Source organism: Xyrauchen texanus, chromosome 13, assembly GCF_025860055.1.
Source record: "Xyrauchen texanus isolate HMW12.3.18 chromosome 13, RBS_HiC_50CHRs, whole genome shotgun sequence".
Taxonomy (NCBI): domain Eukaryota; kingdom Metazoa; phylum Chordata; class Actinopteri; order Cypriniformes; family Catostomidae; genus Xyrauchen; species Xyrauchen texanus.
This window is the reverse complement of record NC_068288.1, coordinates 23,653,033-23,680,589: the sequence shown is the minus strand read 5'-3', so window position 1 is coordinate 23,680,589 and position 27,557 is coordinate 23,653,033. Positions and strand designations below refer to the sequence as shown.

Genomic DNA, 27,557 nt, shown 5'->3' with positions numbered 1-27,557 from the left:
CACTCTCACTGACTTCTGCCCTGTGTGCGTGTGTCTGACAGGGCCGTTTAAGCAAAGACCAAAGGTGGGGCAGCACACTACTGTCCAGAAACCAGTCTCTGGAGGAAGAGTTTGAGAGAGCCAAAGCTGCAGTAGAGGTAAAAAATGTATCTGTGTCATCATTCATCCACTGTCTCATGGTTTCCTCTTGCATTATTTTAAACATGTTATTCAAATTTTGTAATACATTTTTATATCTGTTAATGTAACACATTAACCCAGTGCGATTAATTATATGAAAAATAATGCGTAAATTGTTTAAATTAAATGAATCATGGCCCTAGACCATCATTAGGAATATTCCTACAATCTGAGCAATTCAAGTCTGAAGTACCACATTCACAAGTCTCAGTCAGTAGGGGGTAGTAAGCTCAGTTGCAGCCATATAGGCAATGCACAGTTGTATAGGCAACAAACCACACTCACGGGGCTTTTCCACTGCATGGTACAACACGACTCAACTCGACTCTGCTCGCTTTTTGGGGGTTTTCCACTGTGGATAGTACCTGGTACCTTTTTGTAGTACCACCTCGGTTGAGGTTTCAAGCGAGCCGAGCCGATACTAAATGTGACGTCAAAACCCTGCAGATCACTGATTGGTCAGGGAGAATCGTCACTACCAGCGTCACTGGATTTCCGACACGGGACATCAACCCGCTAGTTTTAAAGTTTGCAACAGCGATAATATAGTATAGTATATAATAGTATAATAGTATATAATAGTATAATTTCTTCATGTCACTTTCAAATTGTGAAAAAAGAAATGGTTGTGCGCAAAACCACGCCATAGTCAATAAACAAGGTGCAGATGGTCCACTCGTTAGTGAGTGGACCATCAGCAAAAAGAAAAAGTCTCTCAGGAAATGTATCAGCTGTTGGCCGTACACGGCTACCACCGGACCTACCAGCAGTGTAAGGAAAAGGTAAACAAACTGAAAAGTGACTACAGAGCCATCAAGGAAAAGTGGAAATGGTTCGACCAAATGGACGCTATCTTAACCGGCGAGCAATGGGAGGGAGAGTGCCCTGGACTCAGCCACGATGGAGGATGGTACATTTAACTCTATGCTCTGCTTGAAAGCTTCACTTTATTTAGTTGACCAGCTACTGGAAGCTTGCTTCTAAAACAACCAGGCCAATTTTACTGTTACACTTGTGTAAAATCACCATGCAACAATTGCTTTATGCAGCACAATGAGCTTGTAGCTAACAGCTAGCGGTCATGTTATTGTTTATGGTCAGTAATGTTTGAGTCGTATTTAAGATGATGTCACGCAGTAGAGGCGGCGCAACTATGACGATCAGCGTATAATCCCACCCACATTGAGGGGCACTAAACTGCAGTGGAAATGCAAGCTCTGAAATGTAAAGTGAGTAGTGTTGATGCGAGTCGATCCGTAACGTGCAGTGGAAAAGTGCCATTACTGACAGCAGACAGTACAAGATGAGGACGCGTTCTTGAGTTCAAACACAGCTGGACGGAACACAACTCCAAATGCAGGGGTCTCAAGACTTGTTTTTTCTAAGTTTAAAACTAGATTTAACTTGACACAGTGTCCTAACAATGCTGCTGTCATGACGTAACACAACCAAAGTGAAATGCACCAAAAGTGTCCGTCTGATGCATGTGTACATAGATGTATCCTTAAAAAAGCCCTCGGACAGACTGACAAATTCAATAGCAAAATGTATTGCTTTGGACTGTAGGTCAATGATAGGCATTTAGTTGATGATTTGGAAATAAATTAATTCTAGAGATCATTTGATTGAACAAAAATAAGTGTCAGTCAAGATGAGATTATAAATAAATATTTATAAATATATTAGAAATGTTCAAAAAACTAACACAAAAGCCCATTTTGATTTCATGGGGTTTTTAAACGTATCACAAAACAGTGTAAAATTTCACACTACCAAATGGAATTGCAATAATGATTGTTCCAAACAGGCATCCCAACAAAATCCTTCCTTAACGCCCCTTATCTTGCATTGTTTTACCAAACTTCCTCAAGCTTTATCCATTGGTTAAGCCAAAAGTTGACATCAGATCACTCATACAAACAAAACATGGAAATTTCCCTAGAATTAGTGTTTACACTTGGGAAGTCAACTTATGAATGGCTTACTTTTAGTTGTTGCCACACTGTGGTATAGGTAACATAAAACATTTTTTTATAATATTTTATATATTTAGTTTAAATATATAAAAGGTTATATTTATGTAAGTATGCCCTTTGATGTGAAAATCATCTCTTTTAACAATGCCTCACCTGTCTGACATTGGAAGAGTTTAGTACAAGCCTTCTGCTATCACGAGTACAATGTTACATTAATTAGCCCTACTCAATTATTCATTGATTATAATGTCACCAATGTTATTCATGGAATAAGTTCAACCATATAATAACTTTCTATTGCCCAATGAAAAGAGAGAATAAGCCAGTCAGGTGGCAGACGAGAAGGTATTGTGCTTACAGAAACTAGATATGGGCTGATTAAGCTGGATACCCTGCTATCCAACTTCAGCTCCTTTGCCTCAGTGATCACAACTACTAAAGCATTGGAATAAACTGCTCCAAGGCCTGTCGCTCAGGTAAAACAAAACATCTAGCCACAATATCTAACATTCATACAGGAATAAATTCTTCTGACTCATGCTACATTTATATTCATATTTTGAGCAGTCTTGCATGGGGAAGAGACCATCTTGTAATGGCAAGTCCTGCAGTGTTGAATTTTGTTTTGCATTTTCGGTCTCCAATTCACAAACTAATTCACAAACCTGCAAATCAAAGAATAAGGCCTTGTATTCCACCACAATGTGATAAGAGTGCTTAGTACTGTTAAGAGTTCACATTGCTTATTTCTTTGTTCTGATGAGTATCTGCTGTTGCACTTTTAAGAATCAGCTATTATATTACATGTGTTGCAGAGACAGAGTGCTTAGGGCAAAAAACATGGGGGATCTTTAAGAACAGATGAATAATAGAGGAAAGAGAAGAAGGGAAGGGCATCTAAAAGTGAGAGGAATCCTTAGAGTACAACAAGATCTTATGCCTTTTGTTGCCCTCAAGTCAGTGCCCATTATAGCTATATGACTGAGATGATATCCAGTTTGGTAGGGGGTGGAGAGTGGGCAGGACTTATAATACAGTAAGTAGTCATTCTCAGAGCTGCAATGGGAACAAATGGAAGATTGATCAATATCACCATCCTTGGGTTTCGATCATTACAGGAACACTGGCCTACACGCTGAGAGCTGCACTTCTGCCTCAAGCCCCCCCTAGGCCTCCCAACTGCATATATTTAATCTGATTATTAGCTGAATGGGGATCTAAATTGTTCAGTAAGCTAGTGTCTAGGACAGTGCGGCTAGTCCTAGACACTAGCTGGAGTCCACAATGGAGATATACCTTGGAACCTAAAATGAATTGAAATATAGAATCGCTGGTCTGCCTTTTGCTTACTGAACAGTGAATAAAGATGCTAGATGGAAAATATAGTACATTTGATGCCCATCAGTTTTAGGGAAGGATAATTTTGGGATGTAGGAAACAGAATACAACTGAAATTATGCTGCTGTATTTAGAAACAGACAGAGATAACAGAAAAGAGGTAAAAATAGGCTCTAGGCCAAATCTGGGGTGCTCAATGGCAAAAATAGCAGAAATGTTTGTTTGATTTATGTATTTACGTGAGCTTGAGTGTCCTCTCTATAGAGTTTATTTCCATGCATTCATTGTTATAAATCACATTTTGGATAAATTTTAGAATGTTTAAATACCATGCTTCTGCACTTTTTAGCCTGTTGTGATTCATACTTTCCACACAATTATTGCATTTATGCAAACCTTATTTAAAAAAGTAAGAACAGTGATTGGAGATTCAAGCTTTAGATTAGCAATTGCACTTATTCACAACTTCAAAACCCATCTTCTTATCCTTCCTAAGATGTCAGATTTAGATGATGCAAAATAACAGCCATTGGTTTTAACAGCAGGAGTTGGCAGCTTGTCAATTCTGTTTAATATGCTTGACAAGCCAAACTGTCAAAAAGAAAAGTCTCTCCTTTCTCTGAATAAATAATAACTTTATAATAGCTAAAAACTCAAGCTTTTACATGGTACCTTGTGTTCTGCACTCTTTCTGCCTTGCAAATATTCTTTGCTGGCAATGAAGTAATTATGATGGATATTAATTAATAATAATAAATATAAGTCAGTATTTCATATTATGAATTGGCGCTAACTGTGTTTAAATTGTGCCTTTATTTTTCTGATGCATATATCAAACTCTGTTGTCAGAAGTAGTTTTTTATAAGCTCTTTGGAATTTATTTTACCAAAATTGTACTATCTAGCTTTTTAATTGCGTGCCTTAGGGCTTTTTTATCATTCTAAGCATGAGTTGACCCTTGGCCTCTTTTAGTTTATAATTATGAGATTAATATATTTACTTGCCCATTAATTAATGAGTTAGACTTTGAGAGAATTGTTAAAATAATCTTCTGCATCCCTCCTCCACCCCAACTTCACCTTTTGTTCTATTGCAGACTGCAAGTCAAACCTATCCACATCGCTCTTATATAGACGTAGTTTATAAACTATCAGTGGTTTTTGAGGAACATTCACTCGTTACCTGGCAAACTCTTAATGCCAGGCACTGATCTACACATCATTTAAAGAGGTCAAGTAATCATTCACCCAATACCAAGAGTTCAATGTACAGCACTATGAAAACATAGACACTATTATTAAAGGATGGGGCAGTGCAAGCTAAACATTACAGTGAAAAGGAAATCATATTTTATTAACTGTACCCCCAAACCCCAGCCCTGAATCTAACCAATAGTGGAGTAAAAATTCAATCTTAGAGGGAAAATTGGACCTACAAGTCGTGCTTATCTCGGATTATGCAAACGTGATTCCTGGTTTCAATGCGAGACGAGAACCTGGGTCTCCCACCAAGCTGACACAACACGCTATAAGTCACGTGAAAGGAGAAGGTAAACACATTTAAACCAATGCAAAAATATATGATGGGAGATTACTTGTCAGTAACTCTGCATAAAGGGTCTAATAGACCTTATTCACGCTTAAGTCATCTTTGAGCTCCTTGATCACATCTGATTTTCCACAACTCATGTTGTCTGGAGTTCTTTGTCTTCTGAATATTTTTAGAAATATATTTTTCAATGTTTTGTCCGTGGAATTATCCAAAACCACAGTATAGTCCATCGAAGAGACTGTAAGTTTATCCGCAAAGCCTCGTAGTCATCCCTTTTAAAAACTATGGTGCTGCTGTGAATAAGGTGAATATGTCAATGTACAACCACATTCAGAAATAACATCAACTTACCTTGTCATCATGTTGCCAAATCTTATACATCATACCAAAAGTTTCTTAATTGTGTGGCATTCCACACTATGTTCCAACTATGTTCCAACATCTTGTGGAAAGCTTTCTCAGAGGAGTGGAAGCTGTTACTTTGCAATAACAATGTAATGAAAACAGCACATACCAGCTGTTCAGCAACTATACACTTGTGCACTGTCCAATTAGAAATATAGGGCTCAAGACTCATGAAAAAAGGGCATTCTGTTTGAGAAACAGCAACCAATTATAAAAGAGTCTCTCACCCCAGTGGAACTGGATGGCCTTGACCATAAGTCTCTTGGTTGAAAATGAGGAAGGCAGAGCACTGGCCCAATGAGTGTACCCGTTAAGGCCTCTGTCATGGCCTGCTTAACTCCTGACAACATACCAGACTTTATTGCACATATAAAGCTGTATCTCAGACTTTCTCTCAAGGGAACAACACTACTGTTGAGCTAAAAGAACTGTAAAGGAAGAGTGGCTCCCTTGAATGAAAACTAATGTCACAGGGGTGTTCAGGAATGCTTTTCTGTGGTCCTTACACAGTAACAGCTTCAGGGGATGACCAAAGCTCTCATTATTCTCACCATGAAACTTTTTTTTCACTAACTACGTTTCCACCCAATGATTTTTTGCAAAAGAAAATTCAAAATAAAGCTGATGGAAATTTTGAACCACTTTTTGTAGAGAAAATTGGCGTTAACTAAAAAATTGAGTCTCACATGAATCCACCCCAATCGTTAGCCTGTATTAATCATGACAACAAGGTATATATCCTTGAAAGCAAATTTATTGTATGTGATTATGGATTGATCTTATCGGCATAGACACAGATCCGATGCTGCAAACATGAAACTTTCAGGAGTGTCAACACAAATATTTCGTATTTAATTTAATCACGGTACCCATCAATTTATTTATTAAAGTTTCTTTTCCACAGCATTCAAAATAATAGAATAATATTCAAATAATATTATGACGCTTTTATTATGACAATCAAGTTCAACTGGTCGTTAAAAGTTCTGGAGAAATATGCGGGACTTAATGCAGTTGTGATGGCAATGCTTTGGATTAGTTGATTGTTCAAAATAGCCTATTGAATATCAGGAATGTATCATATACGTAAACCCTGATATTACACCGCATCAATGTTTCTTTAATAGCTGTGCACACAGCAAATACACATTGATGGATGGTCCTTATACTAAGACTGAAATATTCCCCCAATACTTGGTGCAGGTTGCCAACTTGAACAGGGCCATGACGATTCAACGATTCGACGGTCGGAACAGGTAGCAGCAACCTGCTATAGGTGCAACATCAGGACCGATATTAAATTCCTATCAGAAGGGCAACTTCTGTCTTCTGAAAGTCTTCTGATTGCTTTTATTTGTGAAATTAAAATGACAGTTAGCTGCCTAATTTAAATGAATTGTCTCAATACTCTCCCCATTTTAATAGGTACACAATTAGCGATAAACACACAATTCTGTATGAAAATGGCTTAAGGGCAGATTTCTTTTGCGATAAACCAAAACGTATGCGGCAAAGTGTTTTTTTAGGCATGACGTCATCATGCACACCATTTTTTGTGATAAAAGGCCATTTTAATGGAAACGGGCAGAAGGCGGCAAATTTCCCAAACTTTTTTTTACGCATTTTCTCTTTGTCAATAACAAAATAGCGTGAAAAGTGGATGTAAACTAGGCTACTGAGACAAGTTTGGAGTTGTTGTTGGAAGCACCGCTGCTCTCTAAAAAAATGCCCATACATTTCAGATCAAAATGTATTAGCAATATAAGACAAAATACTTTGAGAAAGAGGCAGTGCAACACTCACTATAGGCAAAAAATAAAGCTTTAATTTATTAGATTAATAACTTCATGATGTTTTGGCCACCTTCAATGCCTGGATTAGACAGCAAGAGCATAGTGAACAAATAAACAAAAAAAATGTCAAATCAGCATCTTTTGTTTTTCAGCTTTTTGTCAATTTATGAAAAAAATCCAGGCAAATTCCGATACCTTTCCCTGCAACTGTGCAATTTTTACAAATAGTGTGCTTTTGTAATTGCATTATGTAGGTTACCAATGTTGTTAATGGAAGTGTAATGTTGCTTATGTTACTGTGACTCTCCAATATAGGCACATACTGTAGAACAATTATGATAAAAACTATTGAATCCTGGAAAATGTCTCTAATGTGTTCATTGAAGGATGTCCTTTAAAAAGGATGGCGATTAAAAAGTTCACTCAGGCAGTATTTCTTTGGATGAGAGATAATGAGTCTTCAACTTTGAACTTTAACTAGTTGGACTCTCTCTGTGCTGAGCTATCGAGGGGAAATGTGTGGGGGGGAATAACTGTAATTGACCACTTAGTGAAGTTGTTGGCCACCGGAAAACATGGAGGGGCATTTATCTCCTTAACAAAAGATGTCTCATTGAACAAAATAGCATCTCATCAACTTCCAGTCACACATCATTCTTTGAAAACCCTCATCATGAATTTAGTCTCTGAGGGAATCAAGATATGAAGCCTTCTGAAAAGTATACAGCTCTCTTTCAACAGGAATGTAATGTGGAGATACAGGGACTCATTAACTGTATCGACTGATAAGGAATAAGTGTATTATTAAACTTTCAAAATAAACCATCTTGTCTTTCTGCATCATAATCAACACTGAATAAAATCTATTTCTCCATTATTTTTGGCTAATTTTCCAGTAAAATTGTCTACACATCTTCAAAACAAGATTGCATAAGATATTTAGATTTGCTCACAGAGAAAATATCTTGAATGAATGTAAATAATTTGCCCCATTGGCACATTTATCATATTCTGCAAGTAAATCTAACAACATTTTGTAAGGTTCATTCAAAATAAATGTACTAATGGGATAAAATAAATAAACTTAATTCAACGTAGACCACATTTACATGCACTTAAGAAAACAGTTAATTCCAGGATCTTTGCAGAGAGTGGCGTTCTGAAATGTCATATAATTAACATGATTTACTTACGCTGTTTAAGGGATTAAGAGAAAGTGGTTTAACACACCTGGGTTTTTCACAGAGAACATGGCTTATGTGGCCATGTAAACACATTAGCAGTGCTCTTACAGGTTTTTGAGGAGTTTGCATGTGCATTAACAGACCAGAAAACAAATATCACAGGATGGATCCCAACAACTAGTCAACACAGTGGAAAGAATTCAACATTTCTGGGACTACAGTGGGAAAAGCACATACACTATAAAATATACCCATTTACACACACCAATGTAAAATATCGACTGTCCCTCTCGTTCATAGATAGGAGCACATACATTAGGGAAATCCTGGAGTTTTACGTAAAAAGGAAACCCCGCTATTGCAGCGCAATTCCGCTGCAGGTCGCGATAGAAACAAACATAGCAACAACCCCGGAATATCTCGAAATAAAGCGAGGCAACAGAGAATAAAATTGCAAAGTCTTCCTCGGATGCCATGCTTGTTATTTATTCATGGCATGGTTGGGAATTTATGTTGAGAAAGCTGTGGAGAAAGCTGCTTACTGAAGGATCTGCATGTATATGGGAGTAAAGATTATGGCACTTTTACAGCTCATATAAATGCATACACCGATTTCGAGCCTTAAGCAGCTTACTCGCAATAAACTGCTTTCTGGTGTCCAAGTAAACATGATCATAGATTTGAAAACAAGTTTTAATATCTTATGCTATTTTGCTTCCCAAGAACATTTATCTTGTTATAAGCATGTTTAGATATGTATGCTGGAAAACAACACAAAAATACTTAGTGTTAGTTAACCCAATAATGAAAATTCTCTCATCATTTACTCACTCTCATGCTATCTACGATGTGTATGACATTCTTTCTTCTGCAGAACACAAACAAACATTTCTCAGCACTGTTGGTCCATTCAAATCTAGTGAATGGTGACCAGACATTTAAAGCAGATCAAGTCAGCATAAACATAATCCATCAAACTCCAGTGGTTAAATCAATGTCTTCTGAAATGATCCAGTTGGTTTTGGGTTAGAACAGACCAAAATGTAACTTGTTTTGCACTGTACATCTTGACAGCAGTCTCCTTGGCGATCAGAATTTCAAGCTTGATTACACTTCCTATAGCGCCATCTAGTGCTGTGCGCATGCGTCAACCACTAGGAAGTGGTTGTAATCGAGCATGATCATGATCGTGCCTAGAGAATGCAATGGCAAGATGTACAGTAAACAATAAAAAATAAAAAAATTGTCTGTTCTCATGCAAAACCACCTGGATCACTTTTGAAGACATTGATTTAAACACTGGAGTTGTTTGGATTACTTTTATGATGTCTTGATCTCCTTTTTGTTGCTTCAAAGGCCTGGACATCTTTCACTTGCATTTTATGTACCTAGAGATATTCTTCTAAAAACCTTTGTTTGTGTTCTGCAGAAGAGTCGTGCACATCTGGGATGGCATGAGGGTGAGTAAATTTATGAGGGATTTTTCCTCTTTTGGTGAACTATCCCTTTAAATTAGATTCTCGAGTGGTCTAGATGGCTGTGAGTTGAATGACTGCATGGCTGTGTAAGTCTCCTCTTGCCATCAATATTCATATACAGTGATTCATTATTCAGATTGCTGAGTACAGGGAGTTCAGTAGCTTGTTGATACAGATTTTAGACAGTCATGCTGCACATCTGCAGTGACTCAACTAAAGACTGAAATTTTGATATTTTGAAAAACGTTATTGCTGTGACTGCAGTAAACTTAAAAAAAAATTTAAAAAAAAGAAGTATTTTCACCAGCTGTGCTATACTGTGGAACACATACAGTTGCTATTCATTCTGTATTCTTTCCCAAATCTAACTCTGGGCTAACTGTTTCTCATAGTCAGACACAGAGTTTTGGGATAAGATGCAAGCAGAATGGGAAGAGCTCACTCGGAGGAACTGGCTAACAGAGAATGAGTGCCCACAGATTCCCTCCAATGTGTCTCCTTATGAAAAGGTACAGGTGAAACAATAAACATTAAAATTGTGAAATATAAATTGTATTATTTTATATCGGCTAAAACATATTTTATATTATTTTTCATTAAGTAAAACCTTGTCCTCAAGAGTTAACATACCCTTTGAAGAATCTGTTTTTACCAGACTATAAAATAGTTTTTTGTTTGTTTATTTAGGACTGCCCAGAAGAGATTGTATAACCTCTATTTTAGTATATTTCAGAAGACACTGAAAATTACAAAATTGGTCTGTTCAAAATTAGTAATATAGTAATTTTTTATTTCTTAACAATATATTCACCCACAAATGAATTCGCTCACCCATGTTGTTGCAAACCTGTATGACTTTATTTGTGGAGTGCAAAGGAGACATTAGGTAGAATGAGTTTCATTGAATGGAAAGTGATTACAGTGAATTGTGACTAGCATACTGGCAAACATCTCCATTTCTGTTCCACAGAAGATTGTCATATGGTTTTGGAACATGAGGGTGACAAAATAATGAATTTTCTTTTGTGTGTGTGTGTGTGTGTGTGTGTGTGTGTGTGTGTGTGTGTGTGTGTGTGTGTGTGTGTGTGTGCTGTCCCTTTAATTTTTGTTCCATTACTTTACTATTTCTATTATATCTTCCTAAGGGATACTACTTCCATACAGATAACCCTTTCAAAGACTGGCCTAATGCTTTTGAGGAGGGTTCACGGAAGTCGAGAGAGGGAGACCTGCCTAACGCTGTGCTGCTTCTGGAAGCAGCTGTCTTGCAGGACCCTCAGGATTCTGAGGTGAGGGAGTGGGGTTATAAAAAAAAGCAAGCCAGGTAGTTTCATCAAATCAACATTTGCACAGCTTGAAAACAGTAAGCTACTTTTTCTGCCAATCAGAGACCCCTGACTGCCTTCTATATAAGTGATAAGTGGTTGTTTAGTTCTCACCCTGACTGAACATTTCACAGATCATGGCATGATTAGCTAGGGAAGGGGGTTCCATGTTATCACTAATTTTCACTGAGAGCTCTTTATTTGACATCGCACTTGACAGTGACTGATGGAAAACCATTACCACTCCTGAAACTGAGAGTTCAGATGAATTAATGCTGCTTAATTCTCTTAACCTCTAATAGTTCAGTTATATCCCAGATAGTATCATCTCTCTGCTCCTGAAATCACCCCTCCTCTAAATGATTGTGTCTCCAAAAAAAGGTTATGTTACAGATAGTATTAAACAGCAAATGGCATTTCAGGGTGATTTTTCTTTCAGAATTATCTAGTAGGCTAAACTCACTGTACTATGCAAAATTAAGAGCACAGTTAGAGAATGCAATTTTTTATGATCTCTCTAATTTGCAACATGAAAAACATCTTGCCGATTTTACAAACTTGTAAGCAGGACTGTAAACTTTCCATTACTTAAAGGGATAGTTTGCCCAAAAATGACAATTCTATCATCATTTACTCACCCTTATGTTGTTCCAAACCTGTAAGACTTTCAGTTTTTCATCGGACACAAAAGGAGATGTTAGGCAGAATGACAACCTCAGTCATTCATTTTCATTGTATGGAAAAAAAGATGAATGTTACCTGATAATTTTACAGAACAAGTAGTTTTTCAATGGTGATTTTTCTTTCTGAAATTTCATAAGTAGGCTAAACTCACTGTATTGTGCCAAATAAAAAAAAAATGACAGACACAGCCAACCATGTTAAGAAATTCTATTTATAATGCTCATTAATGCATTTTCTAGTATGTCACAAGAGACTTTTAAAAAGCAGTTTCCATCTTTGCACAGTTAATAAGCGTATTTCTCAATAATTGTTCATAATCCTACAAATGCTTAAAGGAATTGTAGCATATATGAATCACATTATGAATTTTACTTAAAGGAGCATGGAATAATTTTTCCCTCATTTCAACGATCTAAATGTAATTAACTGAGTAGTACTTTTGAAAAATATGTTTAATATCATGTACACTCACATGAGATGAAGACTCCAGTGGCTTAATTAAAGCTATTTTCACTACATGGAGCAGGTTACCTCATGGTGGCCACCCTGTTGAGATCATGTGACCCTCACCACACTACTCACTGTATTTCAGTAAACCCCCTGTTATTGGACATTCATTAATGGAATAAATAAACCAAGAAAGACTATAAATAGTGCATACTGGCACAGCCACATTTAACCATCCACAGCAAAATTCAGCATCTGAAAAATAGTGTGGACATATGTTAAGCAAGTAAAGCCTGCAAAAACTTGCCAAGTAGTTTCTTTTTGGGGCACTTTATACTCTTGTAGAGTGAAGTTATAAGAAACTCACCACTAAAATGATTTCCTCTTTGGTTGTGAATATTCAGGGCTATTTACAAAGCACTGCCCACATAGAGGTCACTGTCAAACCAAGCAACTTCTTATTGGTCAATGCTTCGAATTCATGTTTTACAGTTCACCAATCTCAAAAGTGAAATTTTTGATTTGGTGGAATCCAATTGAGATGACATTATTATGCCTTTGGAATACAATATGTCTGTGCAAAGGCTCAGTGTGACCGCACCTTTTCAGTAACTTAAACATTAGTTTTGATTAATGCTGAATCCACACTGTTGAGTGGTAGTATAAATCCAAGATTGCTGTCATATCGATCGGCACAATAGTGCATCTGTACCAAAATCCTAAACTTCAGATAAGAATTAGTGAGTACTGGCTTCATGTGTTTCTGGGAACATACAGCATGCCCAATGTCTCGTCAACAACAGCTAATTTCAAAGCAGTGGTAACACAAATCCATTAAGTTATTTGCCAACATTGTGTTCTCTGTCTCTGTCACAGGCCTTTGAGAATAAATTATTTTCCACAGCACTATAGCTCCTACAAAATAGAACCGAGTTCACTGGTGTCAAAGTAATAACCCCAATGCTCATTGTTCAATACCTATTTTCTTTTCAGGCTTGGCTGGTGCTGGGAACCACACAAGCAGAGAATGAGAATGAGCAGGCAGCAATTGTCTCCCTCCAGAGGTAAGGAAAGATCCTCACATAAATCCTATGTATAGGATTCACAGAGCTAACACAGGGCTGATTGGAATAGTTAAGTCAACACACTAAGGACCATGTTAAAGGATTTAAAGGCAAAATAATAAAGTCAAAGCAGTGTAAGTGGCACTAGATTTTTTACCATTGTGCCACTTCTTGCTGTTTTTTCAGTGTTTAGCTCAGGAGTGCCACATATTTCAGAGGGTTTTTTTCAAGTTGCTGCGCTCTGCTAGCAAGAATGTGTTCGGTCTTAGTGACCCCTTAGAATACTGCTGAACTGGTTTGTACTTGGCCTTCTTGTACATAATGGGGAATTTACCTACTGTAGACTAGAATAAATTGATCACCCTCAATGGCCAGACAAGTTTAAGTTAATTTGTCAGCCCTAGCTCTTCCAGATTTAAAATGGGTAATGAAAACAAGACCTTCCAGATGTTTCCTCGAGTTTGGCACAGAGAGGAAGTTCAACTCGAAGAATACCACACAGGCCTTGAATCAGACACAATTCCATGTGGTTATCTGTGACACCAAATGAGACAAAGCTCTCTGCTGTGCCCACTCCTGCTCGAGATAAAGAGCTACAGTAATGACCCGGTGATCCAATTAAAATTGCGTTTCATAAGCATGGAGTCCTTTGGGAGATTACTTTCATTTCAGATGGAACAGCCTGCCATAATCTCATACAACGTTCCTTTGAGCAACCGGGGGGTGAAAACACCAATCTATGTGTGTTAACCACCAGCGACACTCAAGATACCCTGCATCCTTGTCACGTTTATGGAGAGAAATTAGTTTTATAATGTGTAAAATCTGTTTTCTTATATTTTTTAAAAGGTGTATTGTCTGTGATTTCTCCATACAATCTCTTATCCCAATTTCCAGACTATCTGTCCTAAATAAAGGGATAGTTCTCCCAAGAATTCAAATTCTTTCATCATTTTCTCACCCTCGTGTCATCCCAGATGTGTATGACTTTCACAACACAAATGAAGATTTTTAGAAAAATATCTCATCTCTGTAGTTCCATACAATGCAAGTGAATGGTGGCCAGAATTCTGAAGTAGGAATGTGCAAAATTACCTCATTTTAAAATTGACTAGTCGGTGGGTTACGGTGAGGGTTAGTTGATTAGTTGGTCAATAAAGCCCTGTATAATTAGGCTGGAGTAATTTCCACAAGACACCAATCAGATGCTTTTCTTAATAATAGGCTGTGGATGCTAAGAACACTGCCTCAAACAGATAGGCTATTAAAAATAAATAACTGAATAACTATAAGCTTTGTGTGCACAAAACTGTCAAAGTCATTAAAAAAGAGACTTACGGATTTTGTATGAAACAACGGGAACATTGCTTCAAGGTGCTTTGTTTGCTGCAGTGTTTTTCACCCTTATATGCATGTTATGCCAACACCTTTTGTTGTTCGTGTCTTCATTACATAACAACTAAAATTAATAAATGTGAATATAAACAAATAAAAAATAATAGTACTAACACAGAGAATGTCCAAAACAGCATGTGTTAAAATAGTGTTCGGTTGTATAAACTGAGCACAAATCATGAAAATAAAACACTAATAATATAGCCCTAACAACAGTTATAGAATAGTAAACTTACATAGGCATGAAATAATGTCATTGTCACGATCCCGTGTTGTCTGCCCCGTGTTTCTTTTGTCACTTGTTATGAACTATAATTCCCATGACTCCCGGCCCTCATCACTCTGTCATTGTTCTCACCTGATTGTCGTTTTGTTATCATCATGTCTGTGTATTTAAACCCCGCTGTTCCTCCATTCCCTTGTCAATCCTTGTTTGCTCATGTTGAGGAATAGATGTCGTGCCTGTCTTGCCGTGTTCATCCTGCTCGTGTACCCCTGATGCTTCAATTCCGGAGCCTCCCTCGGCTCCGCCTCCAGAGCCTTCTACGCCACCGACTCCCTCGGCTCCGCCTCCTGAGCCTTCTACGATGTCGCCTCCTGAGCCTCCCTCGGCTCTGCCTCCAGAGCCTCCCATGGCTCCGTCTTCCACAGCTCCGCCTCCTGAGCGTCCCTCAGCTCCGCCTCCTGAAGCTGACTCCCAGACCTCCCGAACCTGTCCTGTGGCCAACTTCCAAATTTCCATTTGGCCTCCTGAACCTGTCCTTGCCCTGTGGCCAGCTCCCAGGCCTCCAGACCCTGTCCTTGCCCTGTGGCCAGCTCCCAGGCCTCCTGAACCTGTCCTTGCCCTGTGGCCAGCTCCCAGGCCTCCTGAACCTGTCCTTGCCCTGTGGCCAGCTCCCAGGCCTCCTGAACCTGTCCCTGTCCTGTGGCCGCCTCCCAGGCCTCCTGAACCTGTCCTTGCCCAGTTGGCCAGCACCCAGGCCACCTGACCCAGTCCCCATCTTGTGGCCCCCGTGGACTGCCTGTCTGCCCCTTGTGCCCCCGTGGACTGCCTGCTTGCCCTCTGTGCCCCCTTGGACTGCCTGTCTGCCCCTTGTGCCCCCGTGGACTGTCTGGTTGCCCCTTGTGCCCCCTTGGACTGTCTGTTTGCCTCTTGTGCCCTCCTGTCCTTTGTTCCTGTTTGTCTTGTTTTCACTTTTGATTAATAAACCCGCGTGTAGATCCTCACTCCTCGTCTGCCTCCTCCTGCCAAACGTTACAGTAATGTTATTTAATGAGCCGCAAATTTAGCCTACTTAAAATTCATAAATGAATTCCAAAGGCTAAACTCTTTTGTGTTTGTTTGCATTCATCCACCATTGGAGAGGGTTCTGGTCTGGATCCATGCAATGATCTTCATCATATACTCTATCTCCAGCTCTGTAGGTTGGCAAAGCTAAGTGTGTTTGAGTAGTATTCCTCACTAAATAATTTTTTTAAAATGCAACTGATGGCCGTTATTGCTTTTCCATTTTTGCTTCTTCAACACAATATAAAGATTCTACCTCTGACTCTGAGCTCACATCCATGACATTCTGAGCATTATTGGCATTATCCTGACATTATTTTGAAATATTGCATACTACATGAGTTCTCACTTTTGTGAAACCTTTTGTTTTCCACGATGTGACCACCTCCCAGATAGCTGGCGGTGCGCCGACGGCAGTAGAAGCGGCAGAATGGCGATATCGCAAACACGTTTGACGGCGGTCCGCCGGCGGCAGCCGCTTTTAAGCGGCAGCCGCCTTCCTACCGCCTTCGATACGCGGACGGCCCGCTGGCCAGCCGCAGCTCCGCCGCCATTATATCGAAGGCAGACCGTCGGAGGCAAACGCTTTTTTAGAGCGATCTGCCGCCACTTATTGTGTGTGTGTGTGTATATATATATATATATATATATATATATATATATATATATATATATATATATATATATATATATAGCATGCAGTTTATCAAGAATAATGATTGATCAAACCAGACAAATTTCCATTTGCCGTTTTAATTCCACATTTCAAAGTACAGTAACTGTCATTGAAACAAGATGTCAGATCACTGAAATATAAATAACAGAAAAATACAAACATTATATATACACACACACACACACAAAAGAACATGCAGGTTTCCAATTTCTTTTTTTTAAAAACACTATTGTAACACTTACAATAATTGTTAATAATATAAAGAGGTCAGCTCTGGGATGAAAAGAATTACCAGTAAACACAAGCAATGAGGATATTTGGTACCAAAGAAAGTGCAGGATACCAAATAAATTGAGGTATAACATCATATTTACAAGTCATTTCTAACAATAGGTTAAGTGGTAATAATTTAGAGTAAAGCTCTGGAGTAGAATATACCATTATAACTACAATGCTGACCTGTGGCACAAGGATTTACAAGCTATATTTAACAATAGAATAACAGTTAAGCACTGTGATGGAATGAAAGTATAATTTTTGGTACTAGTTAATGTGCAATATCAAGTATCAGAGGTATGAAATAGGATTTACAAACTATAATATAATTGTTAAGCACTGACGGAATGAAATAAGCCAATACTAAAGTCACGGTAAGTAGAATATTTGATACCAGATAATGTGCAAATATCAAGTATTAGATGTATAATCTAGGATGTACAAGCTATATTTAAAAATAGAATAGTTAAGCACTGTAACAATGAAATAAGCAGCAAATTGTATATGAAATAATTGAGATCTTTGGTATCAAGGAATGTGCAGGATAACAGGTATAATATACAATTTGACATTCAACTTACACATGACAACAAGTGGGAATAAATATAATTAACAGCAGAAAATCTGGCTGTAGAGAACACAGCCAATCAGAATGTCTGGAGAGGTTGGGGACTGTGTGGCGTAGTGGGCTAAGAATCACCGGTTTTCCCCAACCTCCAGAATGAGGCAGTGCAAATTGGCATATCTTCAGTGATTCCTCGTGCACCTGTATAAAAGGACAAACCATCCCATATTCATCCAAGGAGCTGCCCTCAAAGCAGGGTCACGAGAAAAAAAAAAAAAAAAAAAGAGCAATTTCCACAGTGAACAGCGTGGATTGGGTGAGTGTAGTCTGACACTTTTAGCAGGCTTTTTTAGGGGTCTTGATGTTACTGACTGCAGGATAAAGAAAGGGTTCCAGTTGTCAGTGATGCTGGGGTGTCAGTAGTCAGCCTAGGTTTAAGGGGTCGGCTGTGGGTCCCTCTCAGCTGTGCGGCGCCTTTTTCCACCTTCATGTTCAGATGCTCCTTTCAGGTAACGTTAACCTGGATCGCCTCATCAGTGGCATCCTGTGTTGCCGGGTTCTTCCGGATGGCTCCTGTAGAAAATAAAGATCTGTCATTCCATTTGAATGGCATAAGGTCATACACATCTACTTAAATATAAAAAAATATCCAACTTACTTTGAACAATGGTCTTCAGGAACATGTCTCTAAAACATGCTTTATCCCCTACACCAGTCCAGGTTGTATTGATGGAAAGGTGATTAGAGAAGATACTCCGAAGCATTCGCTACACGGTTGTCTTTAGGTCCCTCCCACATTTGATTGCCAAAAACCGAAGCTGAAAATACAAAAAAAAACATGTTACAAATTACATTTCTCTGAAGCTTCTCATAAATTTAAAATGTGACAGGCTGTGGATTCAGACTGTAGAATATGCAGTGTACGATCTTAATTTTACTTTTTAGATTACCCTATACCGTTATAAACGAAATCGGCACACTTACAAATCGTTGCTGGAGCTCTTTATCCTGCCTCAAACTGTTGTCAAGCAACACCAAATCTTCCTGGGTGTCTAGGGGGGAGTAACAGATCCCCTGGCAGGGATAACTCTCCAACAGACACATTGGCACTGAAACGTTGCAGCATAGCATTTTGCCGTCCATGCTACGCACAACATCGCCAAATTCCAAGACGTCGCAGCATTAGGGTCTGATCTGCACCTACAGGGGTTCCCAGAATAAAAGAATAAAGTAGTCAGTCCTGGTCCTTCAACTACTAAACTATGACATTTATATCTAGGTCTACTACATGTACAGGTGGCCCCAGTGGGAATTAAACCAACAACCACAGGTGTTGTTTGCAAGTTGTACCTGATTGCCCAGTGCGAGCAAATGTCTTCAACATTGTCCCAACTTGCTTCACCTGCTCTTGAAGTGAGCCGCTGTCATCTGGGAAGTAACAATATATTGATTAGCAATACACTAAATATAATAGTAATATAATATAACCACAATTATCATACCAGTAACTTTCCCTGTAATTTCTATCCACAGTATGTTATGCATGGCATACAAGTTCATGATGAAGAACCCTTATGATAACATCAATTTCATTTTTTTTCTTTGAAGCAGAATATTTGTTTGTAAAAGGGAGGAAAAAGAAAATGAAATATTGGTATACAGATTTTGGTTGATATATCATACTGTACAGTGAAATGTGCTATTGTTATATCCCTACTCACCTGAAGGACGGATAGATCAGGCAAATCTCCAGTCAGGCCTTTGTAGAGTGTGTGCTCCTGCATATCCACAGGTATTTTAATTCAAACATGCAACATATTGTAATAAATCTACAATATTCAGCCTTTACCTTACACCCTCGGTTGTTGCTCTACACTTTTATTATATTAAATACTTATTTATATAGCTTGCTCACTGTATAATCATGATAGCCTAATACTTATAACACAAGATTGCATCTTAAATGAATGACTGAGTTGAAAACTTGAATAAGAACGCATTTTACACAGAGGGGACCAGCTAGGGAAACTTACCTGCCTACAATAACTGTTTTCATTTGATTTGAGTTACATTAAACATGAATAACCTTAGCCGAGTCCCCAGGAACATCGGGCTATTAAAGTAACAAGCCTATAACTGCGGTCTTATTAATTCTAGCTTCACCATACACTCAAACTGTGAGGTTTATCTGCTTTTACTTACATTGCTCTGTACATAATATACTGTTTTTTGTTCTTTATATACAGATTGTATTAGATTTGCACTACGTGTGTGTATGTGGGTATGTATGAAGGTGAGTGTATGTACGAATATGTATAATTATTTATTTTGTGTTCTTTTTTGTTTTTAATTACCTATGTCTTGCTGCTGTTTTTTGGTATTGTTTGTATTGTTGTTGACTGGTAGCTCCTGTCACCTAGACAAATTCCTTGTATGTGTAAGCATACTTGGCAATAAAGCTGATTCTGATTTTCTCATGGACCTGTAGCACAATGCCCTGACAGTGACTTCACCTGTGCCCTGATCTTTATTAGAAACTGAGAGGAGACCAAGTTAATATAATTGATATCACAATTATCACAAAAATTAACAAACAGTCTGCTTTAAAACTAAGAAAAAACAAGCTTCTATACTAACGTTACATTAAAAATGAACACGTGGCGAACTAGCTTAGCCGCTATCTGCCGGCACACCACATTAGATTAAAATACTTACCCTTGTAGTTGTGCAGATAACTCGATATGTAGAGTTTAAAGCCCTTGTCCCTCTTGCTTGTCGGAGCAGGGGACCAGGCATCAACAATGCGATGAACATCGCTGACGCCAGTATTTTCGGAAGATTCTGGAGACATCGAGTAAAAAGACATTTTGGGCGACGCGCAAGTAAACCGGAAACAGATTTGGCGACAGCGGAACTTCACAGTTCAGTCTTTGTCATGTGTTTTAGCAATACATTTTTAACATTTATAATGCGTTTAGATTTTTTTTATTGCCTTTACAGGGACTTTAACACTTTCTTAAACATTTGTACAGGTCATAATTGCAAAACCTGTAAAAGGTAAAATAACAAAAAAAATCGAGGTTGGAAAAATGTAGACATAAACGAAATTTCTGCGCAACTGTGAAACCAGAGGATAATTTCGCTTTTTCATTGAGTTTATCCTTCACGTCAAAACAGGGATTTTCATGTTTATGATAGACATCACCATGGTTGCAAATTAATAAAAAATAATTAAAGTATACCCGATATTTTGGCCATGTTGCAGATGTCTTTCACTGTTCACTGATACAGGCATTGGTGAAAAGTCTAACTTCATCAATTTATTCTGCTAAATTGTTCATACCCTGTATTAAATATCTATTTTAAAACCTAATCAGAATCAGAAAGATATTTATTGCCAAGTAAGTTTTACAAAAAGGAATTATTTTTGGTTTATTGCATGTCTCAATGTGCATCAATCAAAGAAATGTAAACAATTTTCACCTGTGCACAAATAATTCAATATATTTTACATATATTACTGTATAATCGCTTCAGAGTTTCAAAGTAATTTAAATGTCATTTCCTAAACCTTACCTTATCATGGAATCAAGAGTCAAGAATCTGTTATAAACCCTAATGGCTTTGGAGCAAAAAATCATAATAGCCAACATGGCTGGTCGATTTTGAGAGTCTAAGCTGTCCTTGTAGGCTATTTCAAAGCGGCTTGCCGCCGGCCGGCCGCGGTCGATTGCCGCGAGGCAACCGCCAGAGAAAATGAAGCGGGCGGCCCGCCGTCTGACCGCAGGCGGCATCTTGCAAGAAATGGGAGTGACGAATTCGGCGCCAAACGCTTCATCCCCGACAGCTTGGGGACGGCGGCAAAAAGAAGCCGTGCGGACATTTTTTGCTATCTGGGCTACAGCTGAGGTAAACTGTCAGATTTATAAAAATAATGTTTATACTATATATATATATATATATATATATATATATATATATATATATATATATATATATATATATATATATATATATACTAAATGTAATAGTATTTGTGAGTATAAAAAAAAATTAAACTACAATAAATCCAATTTAAACACGCTGACTTAAATATTAAAATTAAAAAGTAAAACCTTTTAATTATTTGTTATTGTTTAGAAATCACTATTCAATGTCACTAATCAACTAGTCAGTTGTTGAATGACTAGTCAGCAGTTCTTGCACATCCCTACTTTGAAGCTCCAAAAAACACATAAAGGCAGCATAAAAGTAATCCATATGACTCCAGTGGTTAAATCCGTGTCTTCAGAAGCGATATGATAGGTGTGGGTGAGAAACAGATCAATATTTAAGTTATTTTACTATAAATCTTCACCTTTGACCCGCCCCGACCAGTAGGTGGCAATATGCACAAAGCATGTGAATCGCCAAAAAAAAAAAAAAAAAAAAAAAAAGAGATTTATAGTAAAATAACTTAAATAATTATCTGTTTCTCACCCACATCTATAATTTTGCTTCATAAGCTATGGATATATGGTTTACTTTTATGCAGCCTTTATGTCCTTTTTGGACCTTCTGAGTTCTAGATATTATAGAGCTCATATATTTTTCAAATAAGGTTTGTGTTCTGCAAAAGAATGTCATACACATCTGGGATGCCATGAGGGTGAGTAAATGATGAGAGAATTTTCATTTTTGGGTGAACAATCCCTTTAGAAATCTATAGTATATATGGTGTATTTTCGAACTATGGATCTGTACATGCTCTTTTGGCTATCAATAATTTGCTATTAAACCTGTGCACAGTAGAAGATTAAGGTTTTTTTTATTGTTTCAGAAGAGCTTTTTAGCAAAGAGGAACGTGAGGCCAAAGTATCCACACTGTCTTTAAATGAGTGAACCTAAAAGTTATGTAAATATGAAGCAATAAAAGTATGCAACGATGTAGTCTATTGTATTTTTATGGCAAAAAGCCATGTTAGTATGTCCCGATATTAACATACTAACTTACTACTTACTCAGAAGTATATTCCGGTACTTTACCATGTTCACCATTGAAGTACATTGTACATACACAGTAGTCAGTGGTGATTTTTCAGAGTAGGCAAGGGAGGCAAAACTCCTAAAAAATTCGGGTGAGCAAAATGTCAATCAATGAATCCAATAATGCCTGCCTCTTATACTCTCGTCCTCACAGCTTGTCTCTGCAGATCGCTATGAATGGGACGAACTGATGGAAGTACAGAAATAAACAGACAACCACATTTTTGGTCACATCCAAATCAAAATGAACTTAAATTACTTGAAATTTTAAATGGTATGTGACTGACATGCTTTTTAGTGAGCGCTCGCTCTTAAAGGTACAGCTACGTGTCATCACAAACCCTGTGTTGTTTACAAAGGAGGAGATGATGGATGATCCTAAAAATAAGATAAGTGTAAAAATAATAGGCGAACAGATGATATATATAATGAAATTTGCTTGTTGCAATATTCTTGTTGATATTGTTTTTGAGGCAATTAAAAAATTATAATTATAAAACAATACATCATTTTTGTCACTTTAGGAGACTTTGATTTGACTTGATTTAATAAATAGTGTTAATATTAACATACAAAATTAAGTATTTCATGTTCATTTACAGTGTAAGTTAAAAAAGTATATCATATGCCTTCCCGTACATAAATCTGACATATGGCAATTGACATACTGTATATAATATACATTTTTGGGGGCATATATTTACATAGCCTATACAAATTAGATTATAATAAACTGATTTAAGTGTATATGTTACATATAGAACAACAGCCATTTTTTAGAATTTTGTTATTATATTGTTGCATTTATAAGCCAAATATGTCACTTTTTATATTATGTATTTTATGCAGGCCTTCTTTATTATATCATAGGTTGTGATAAATCAGATTTCAGATTTGTATGGGTTTCACCTGAAAGTTATTTAAATGTCAACTGGAACTGAAATAAGAATTCATATTGGACTTTAATATTTAAAAAAAAAAAATGAATGCTGAGATGGCACTGTGCCTCCCCATTTCATAAGTCCACCATATGCTACTGGTGTAGTATATAGTATAGAAGTATAAGTATAAAAATTTGGATGCAGCCAGTGTCTTATCTAGACTGGAAGGAGGCAGGGAGGGCGAGGGGGTGGGGAGGATAAGTATTACATATATTTTTCCTAAATGAGATTAGATTAGATCAGATTAGATTAGATTAGAATGAATACATCTGATGGAGTTTTCCGTAGGTAGATCATTAGTAGTGTATACTGCTTTTACGAGAATTTTTTTTTTACTGACTGTAATAAAGAAAGCACAGTAAAAGGTTTATATTTGACATCATTACAAGTTCCTTTTTTATTCTTTGCAATGCTCATGCACCCAATGTATTAGTAAACAATTACCAGATGTCATCCTCGCAACAGTATTTATATGCTTGTAAAACAAGAAACATGAAATCCAACATAAACTGAGCAAATTATTTATTTCAGTTTTATGAAACATGTTTGCATGGTCTCAATACAGACACATGAGATGACACAAGTATTCACCCATGAATTAAAACCAGCACTAATCAGGAAGCATCTGCCTCTCATTATGATGGCAGAGAGCTAATTAGTGTCCATCAAAAGAAGTGGTTGTTTAGATGCTTCCGTTGTGTATGTGTTCAGGTGTCTGGAAATTCACCCCAATAACCTCCAGGCCCTCATGGCACTGGCAGTGAGCCTAACCAACACTGGCATGAGGCAGGAGGCGTGTGAGGCTCTGCTGGGCTGGATAAGGCACAACCTCAAATACAAACATCATCTGAAGAGCCGCACGCACCTGCAGGGCTCACCTGGATCACGGAAACTCTCATATCCCTCCTCAACTGGCTGGTAGGGCTTTTAATGAAAGCATTAATTTCCACATGAGGATCATATAGGTGATTTAGGGGCACATTTGTCTACTTAAAATTTTTATAAAAGGAAACTCTTTTAAAATATGTTTAATCTATGTTAAAACAATAATAACATGTTCTGGAATAAAGATCTGATCATGGCCTTGATTAACTTTCAGTAGGTGTTAGGTATAATGTATGAGGTGTCATGTCCAGGTCTAAGGGGTGGACATGGAGGGGCATCACCCCCTAGATTTTCCTTGTGCCCCCACAGAAACTTCTGACAGCCCCTTCCAGTCCAATGACCAGACAACCGTATTCACACCATAATGCCCCTCCTATAATAGGATCTAATAGCATCTTAGTAATGTTTTTTCTCACTCACATTTTAGAGAAAATATTGGAAAAGCCTAAGATTTGAAGACCCAACATGAAATTGAAACTGATTGTTTCTGAATTAAAATGTTCAAATACTGACCGGTTTGATACCCAGCCGAGTCTCAGGTCATGATGTAAAAATCTTAAAAGTATTTGTAAAACAGTTGGACAAGGAGGAGGCGAGAACCGGCTTGTCAACATAAATAATAATTTAATAAGAAACTTAAAACACAACATAAACAAACACACATGCGGACATGCCCGTAATTCTCTCTCTCTGGAACAATCGTCACCGGCCACCTTTATCCCTCGCGCCTCATCAGGCCGATTGGGGACCAGGCACGCGATATTCCGACCCGGCCCCACCCCCCTCCGCTCCACAGTATTATTAGAAAAAAGTAATTAAAGAAACAATACAAATCTCAAAGCTCAAAAGTCTTTTAGATCTCAAATCTAGAATGAAAAACTAGATTTTAAAGGCATTTTTCCTTTTTAAATCGTCCTAAGGGGCTGAAAAGTTCCCCTAATTGAAGAATCACCCCTATATTTGTAGTGCTACATCCCCTTTTAAAAGAAAAGTTATTGGTTTCATTAAATTAGTATCATAAGCTTCCCACTACAGAGCGTCTTTCTCCTTATTTAGGCAATAAATGACATATTTTGATGTTGCTGGTCAGGGCATCACTCAAGGGCAATGCTCTTGTGAGTCTCCCAGTTCTCTCTCTCTTTTAATCTCTGCTTCTCTTTCTGTGTTCTGCTACACCAGCCCCATTCTGCCTGAGGTAAAGGAGCTCTACCTGGATGCTGCCCAGCAGAACTCAGACACTATCGACCCAGACCTGCAGACTGGGTTGGGCGTGCTGTATAATCTCAGCTCTGAGTTCAACAAAGCAGTAGAAGCTTTCAATGCTGCACTGTCAGTGCGGCCTGAGGTAAATCCCTGCTCAGCACACTCAACTGACAAACTGGTGCTAAATCATACAGAAATGCTCCCCAAAGGCAGAGAGAAAAGGAGTGTCAAAGAGTCATTGAGGCATGAAAAGTGTCTCCAAATCTTTGAAACAGTTCATTTGAAACTTGAGGGGAGCTTTATTCTTTTCCATTCATGAATGCAGACTACAGGACCCAGTAGGTCACCTTGTCGATGATTAATGCTTGCTAAGCTGAATTTTGTACCCATGTGTAGACTACATTTACACTCATTTGAAAATCCTCCCTATCTGCTTGACTTGGTAATGTCTGCTTGCCTGCTGGGGGGCTCAAAGCTTGAATAGAGTGAAAGATAATGGCCATTGTAGTGAAACTCTGACACCAGACTCCTTCTGTGAGATTACAAACTCAGGCAAAAGGTGTGAAGAGAGAGCTCAGAAAGCATACTTAGATCTTCAATTTTACTACTGTGTTTTATCCAGTGTAGCTGTATTTAAAGGGCAAATTCATATTTTTATATCCCTAAACGAATGACAACAGGTCATAACTTTGTTAGAAATTAGTACATTTATTTCATAACATTATTTCCACACACAAAAATTTAAAAAAAGTATTTATTTTATGTTAATTATGGAGTATTCAATGCCATTCAATCAACTACTTTCAAAGGCATATTTATTTATTTACTGTCTTATATACATATATATTATATATTTATAATAGTATTCTGTATACAAAAATATTCGAAAAGCATATACACTCACCTAAAGGATTATTAGGAACACCATACTAATACTATGTTTGACCCCATTTCGCCTTCAGAACTGCCTTAATTCTATGTGGCATTGATTCAAAAAGGTGCTGAAAGCATTCTTTAGAAATATTGGCCCATATTGATAGGATAGCATCTTGCAGTTGATGGAGATTTGTGGGATGCACATCCAGGGCACGAAGCTCCCGTTCCACCACATCCCAAAGATGCTCTATTGGGTTGAGATCTGTTGACTGTGGGGGCCATTTTAGTACAGTGAACTCATTGTCATGTTCAAGAAACCAATTTGAAATGATTCGAGCTTTGTGACATTGTGCATTATCCTGCTGGAAGTAGCCATCAGAGGATGGGTACATGGTGGCCATAAAGGGATGGACATGGTCAGAAACAATGCTCAGGTAGGTTGTGGCATTTAAACGATGCCCAATTGGCACTAAGGGGCCTAAAGTGTGCCAAGAAAACATCCCCCACACCATTACACCACCACCACCAGCCTGTACAGTGGTAACAAGGCATGATGGATCCATGTTCTCATTCTGTTTATGCCAAATTCTGACTCTACCATCTGAATGTCTCAACAGAAATCGAGACTCATCAGACCAGGCAACATTTTTCCAGTCTTCAACTGTCCAATTTTGGTGAGCTCTTGCAAATTGTAGCCTCTTTTTCCTATTTGTAGTGGAGATGAGTGGTACCCGGTGGGGTCTTCTGCTGTTGTAGCCCATCCGCCTCAAGGTTGTGCGTGTTGTGGCTTCACAAATGCTTTGCTGCATACCTCGGTTGTAACGAGTGATTATTTCAGGCAAAGTTGCTCTTCTATCAGCTTGAATCAGTCGGCCCATTCTCCTCTGACCTCTAGCATCAACAAGGCATTTTCAGCCCACAGGACTGCCGCATACTGGATGTTTTTCCCTTTTCACACCATTCTTTGTAAACCCTAGAAATGGTTGTGCGTGAAAATCCCAG

General features: G+C 38.0%; 1 protein-coding gene across 4 annotated transcripts in view; it reads left to right on the top strand.

The window, feature by feature from the left end:
- LOC127653871 (PEX5-related protein-like) overlaps positions 1-27,557 on the top strand; it is a 155,923-nt gene that overhangs the window by 118,863 nt on the left and 9,503 nt on the right. For all 4 annotated transcript variants that reach the window (XM_052140668.1, XM_052140672.1, XM_052140670.1 and 1 more), the window contains 6 exons: positions 42-137; positions 10,298-10,414; positions 11,051-11,194; positions 13,355-13,425; positions 24,303-24,509; positions 25,656-25,821. In XM_052140668.1, the coding sequence (XP_051996628.1) occupies positions 42-137; positions 10,298-10,414; positions 11,051-11,194; positions 13,355-13,425; positions 24,303-24,509; positions 25,656-25,821 (801 nt within the window). The remainder of the gene's footprint in view (positions 1-41; positions 138-10,297; positions 10,415-11,050; positions 11,195-13,354; positions 13,426-24,302; positions 24,510-25,655; positions 25,822-27,557) is intronic.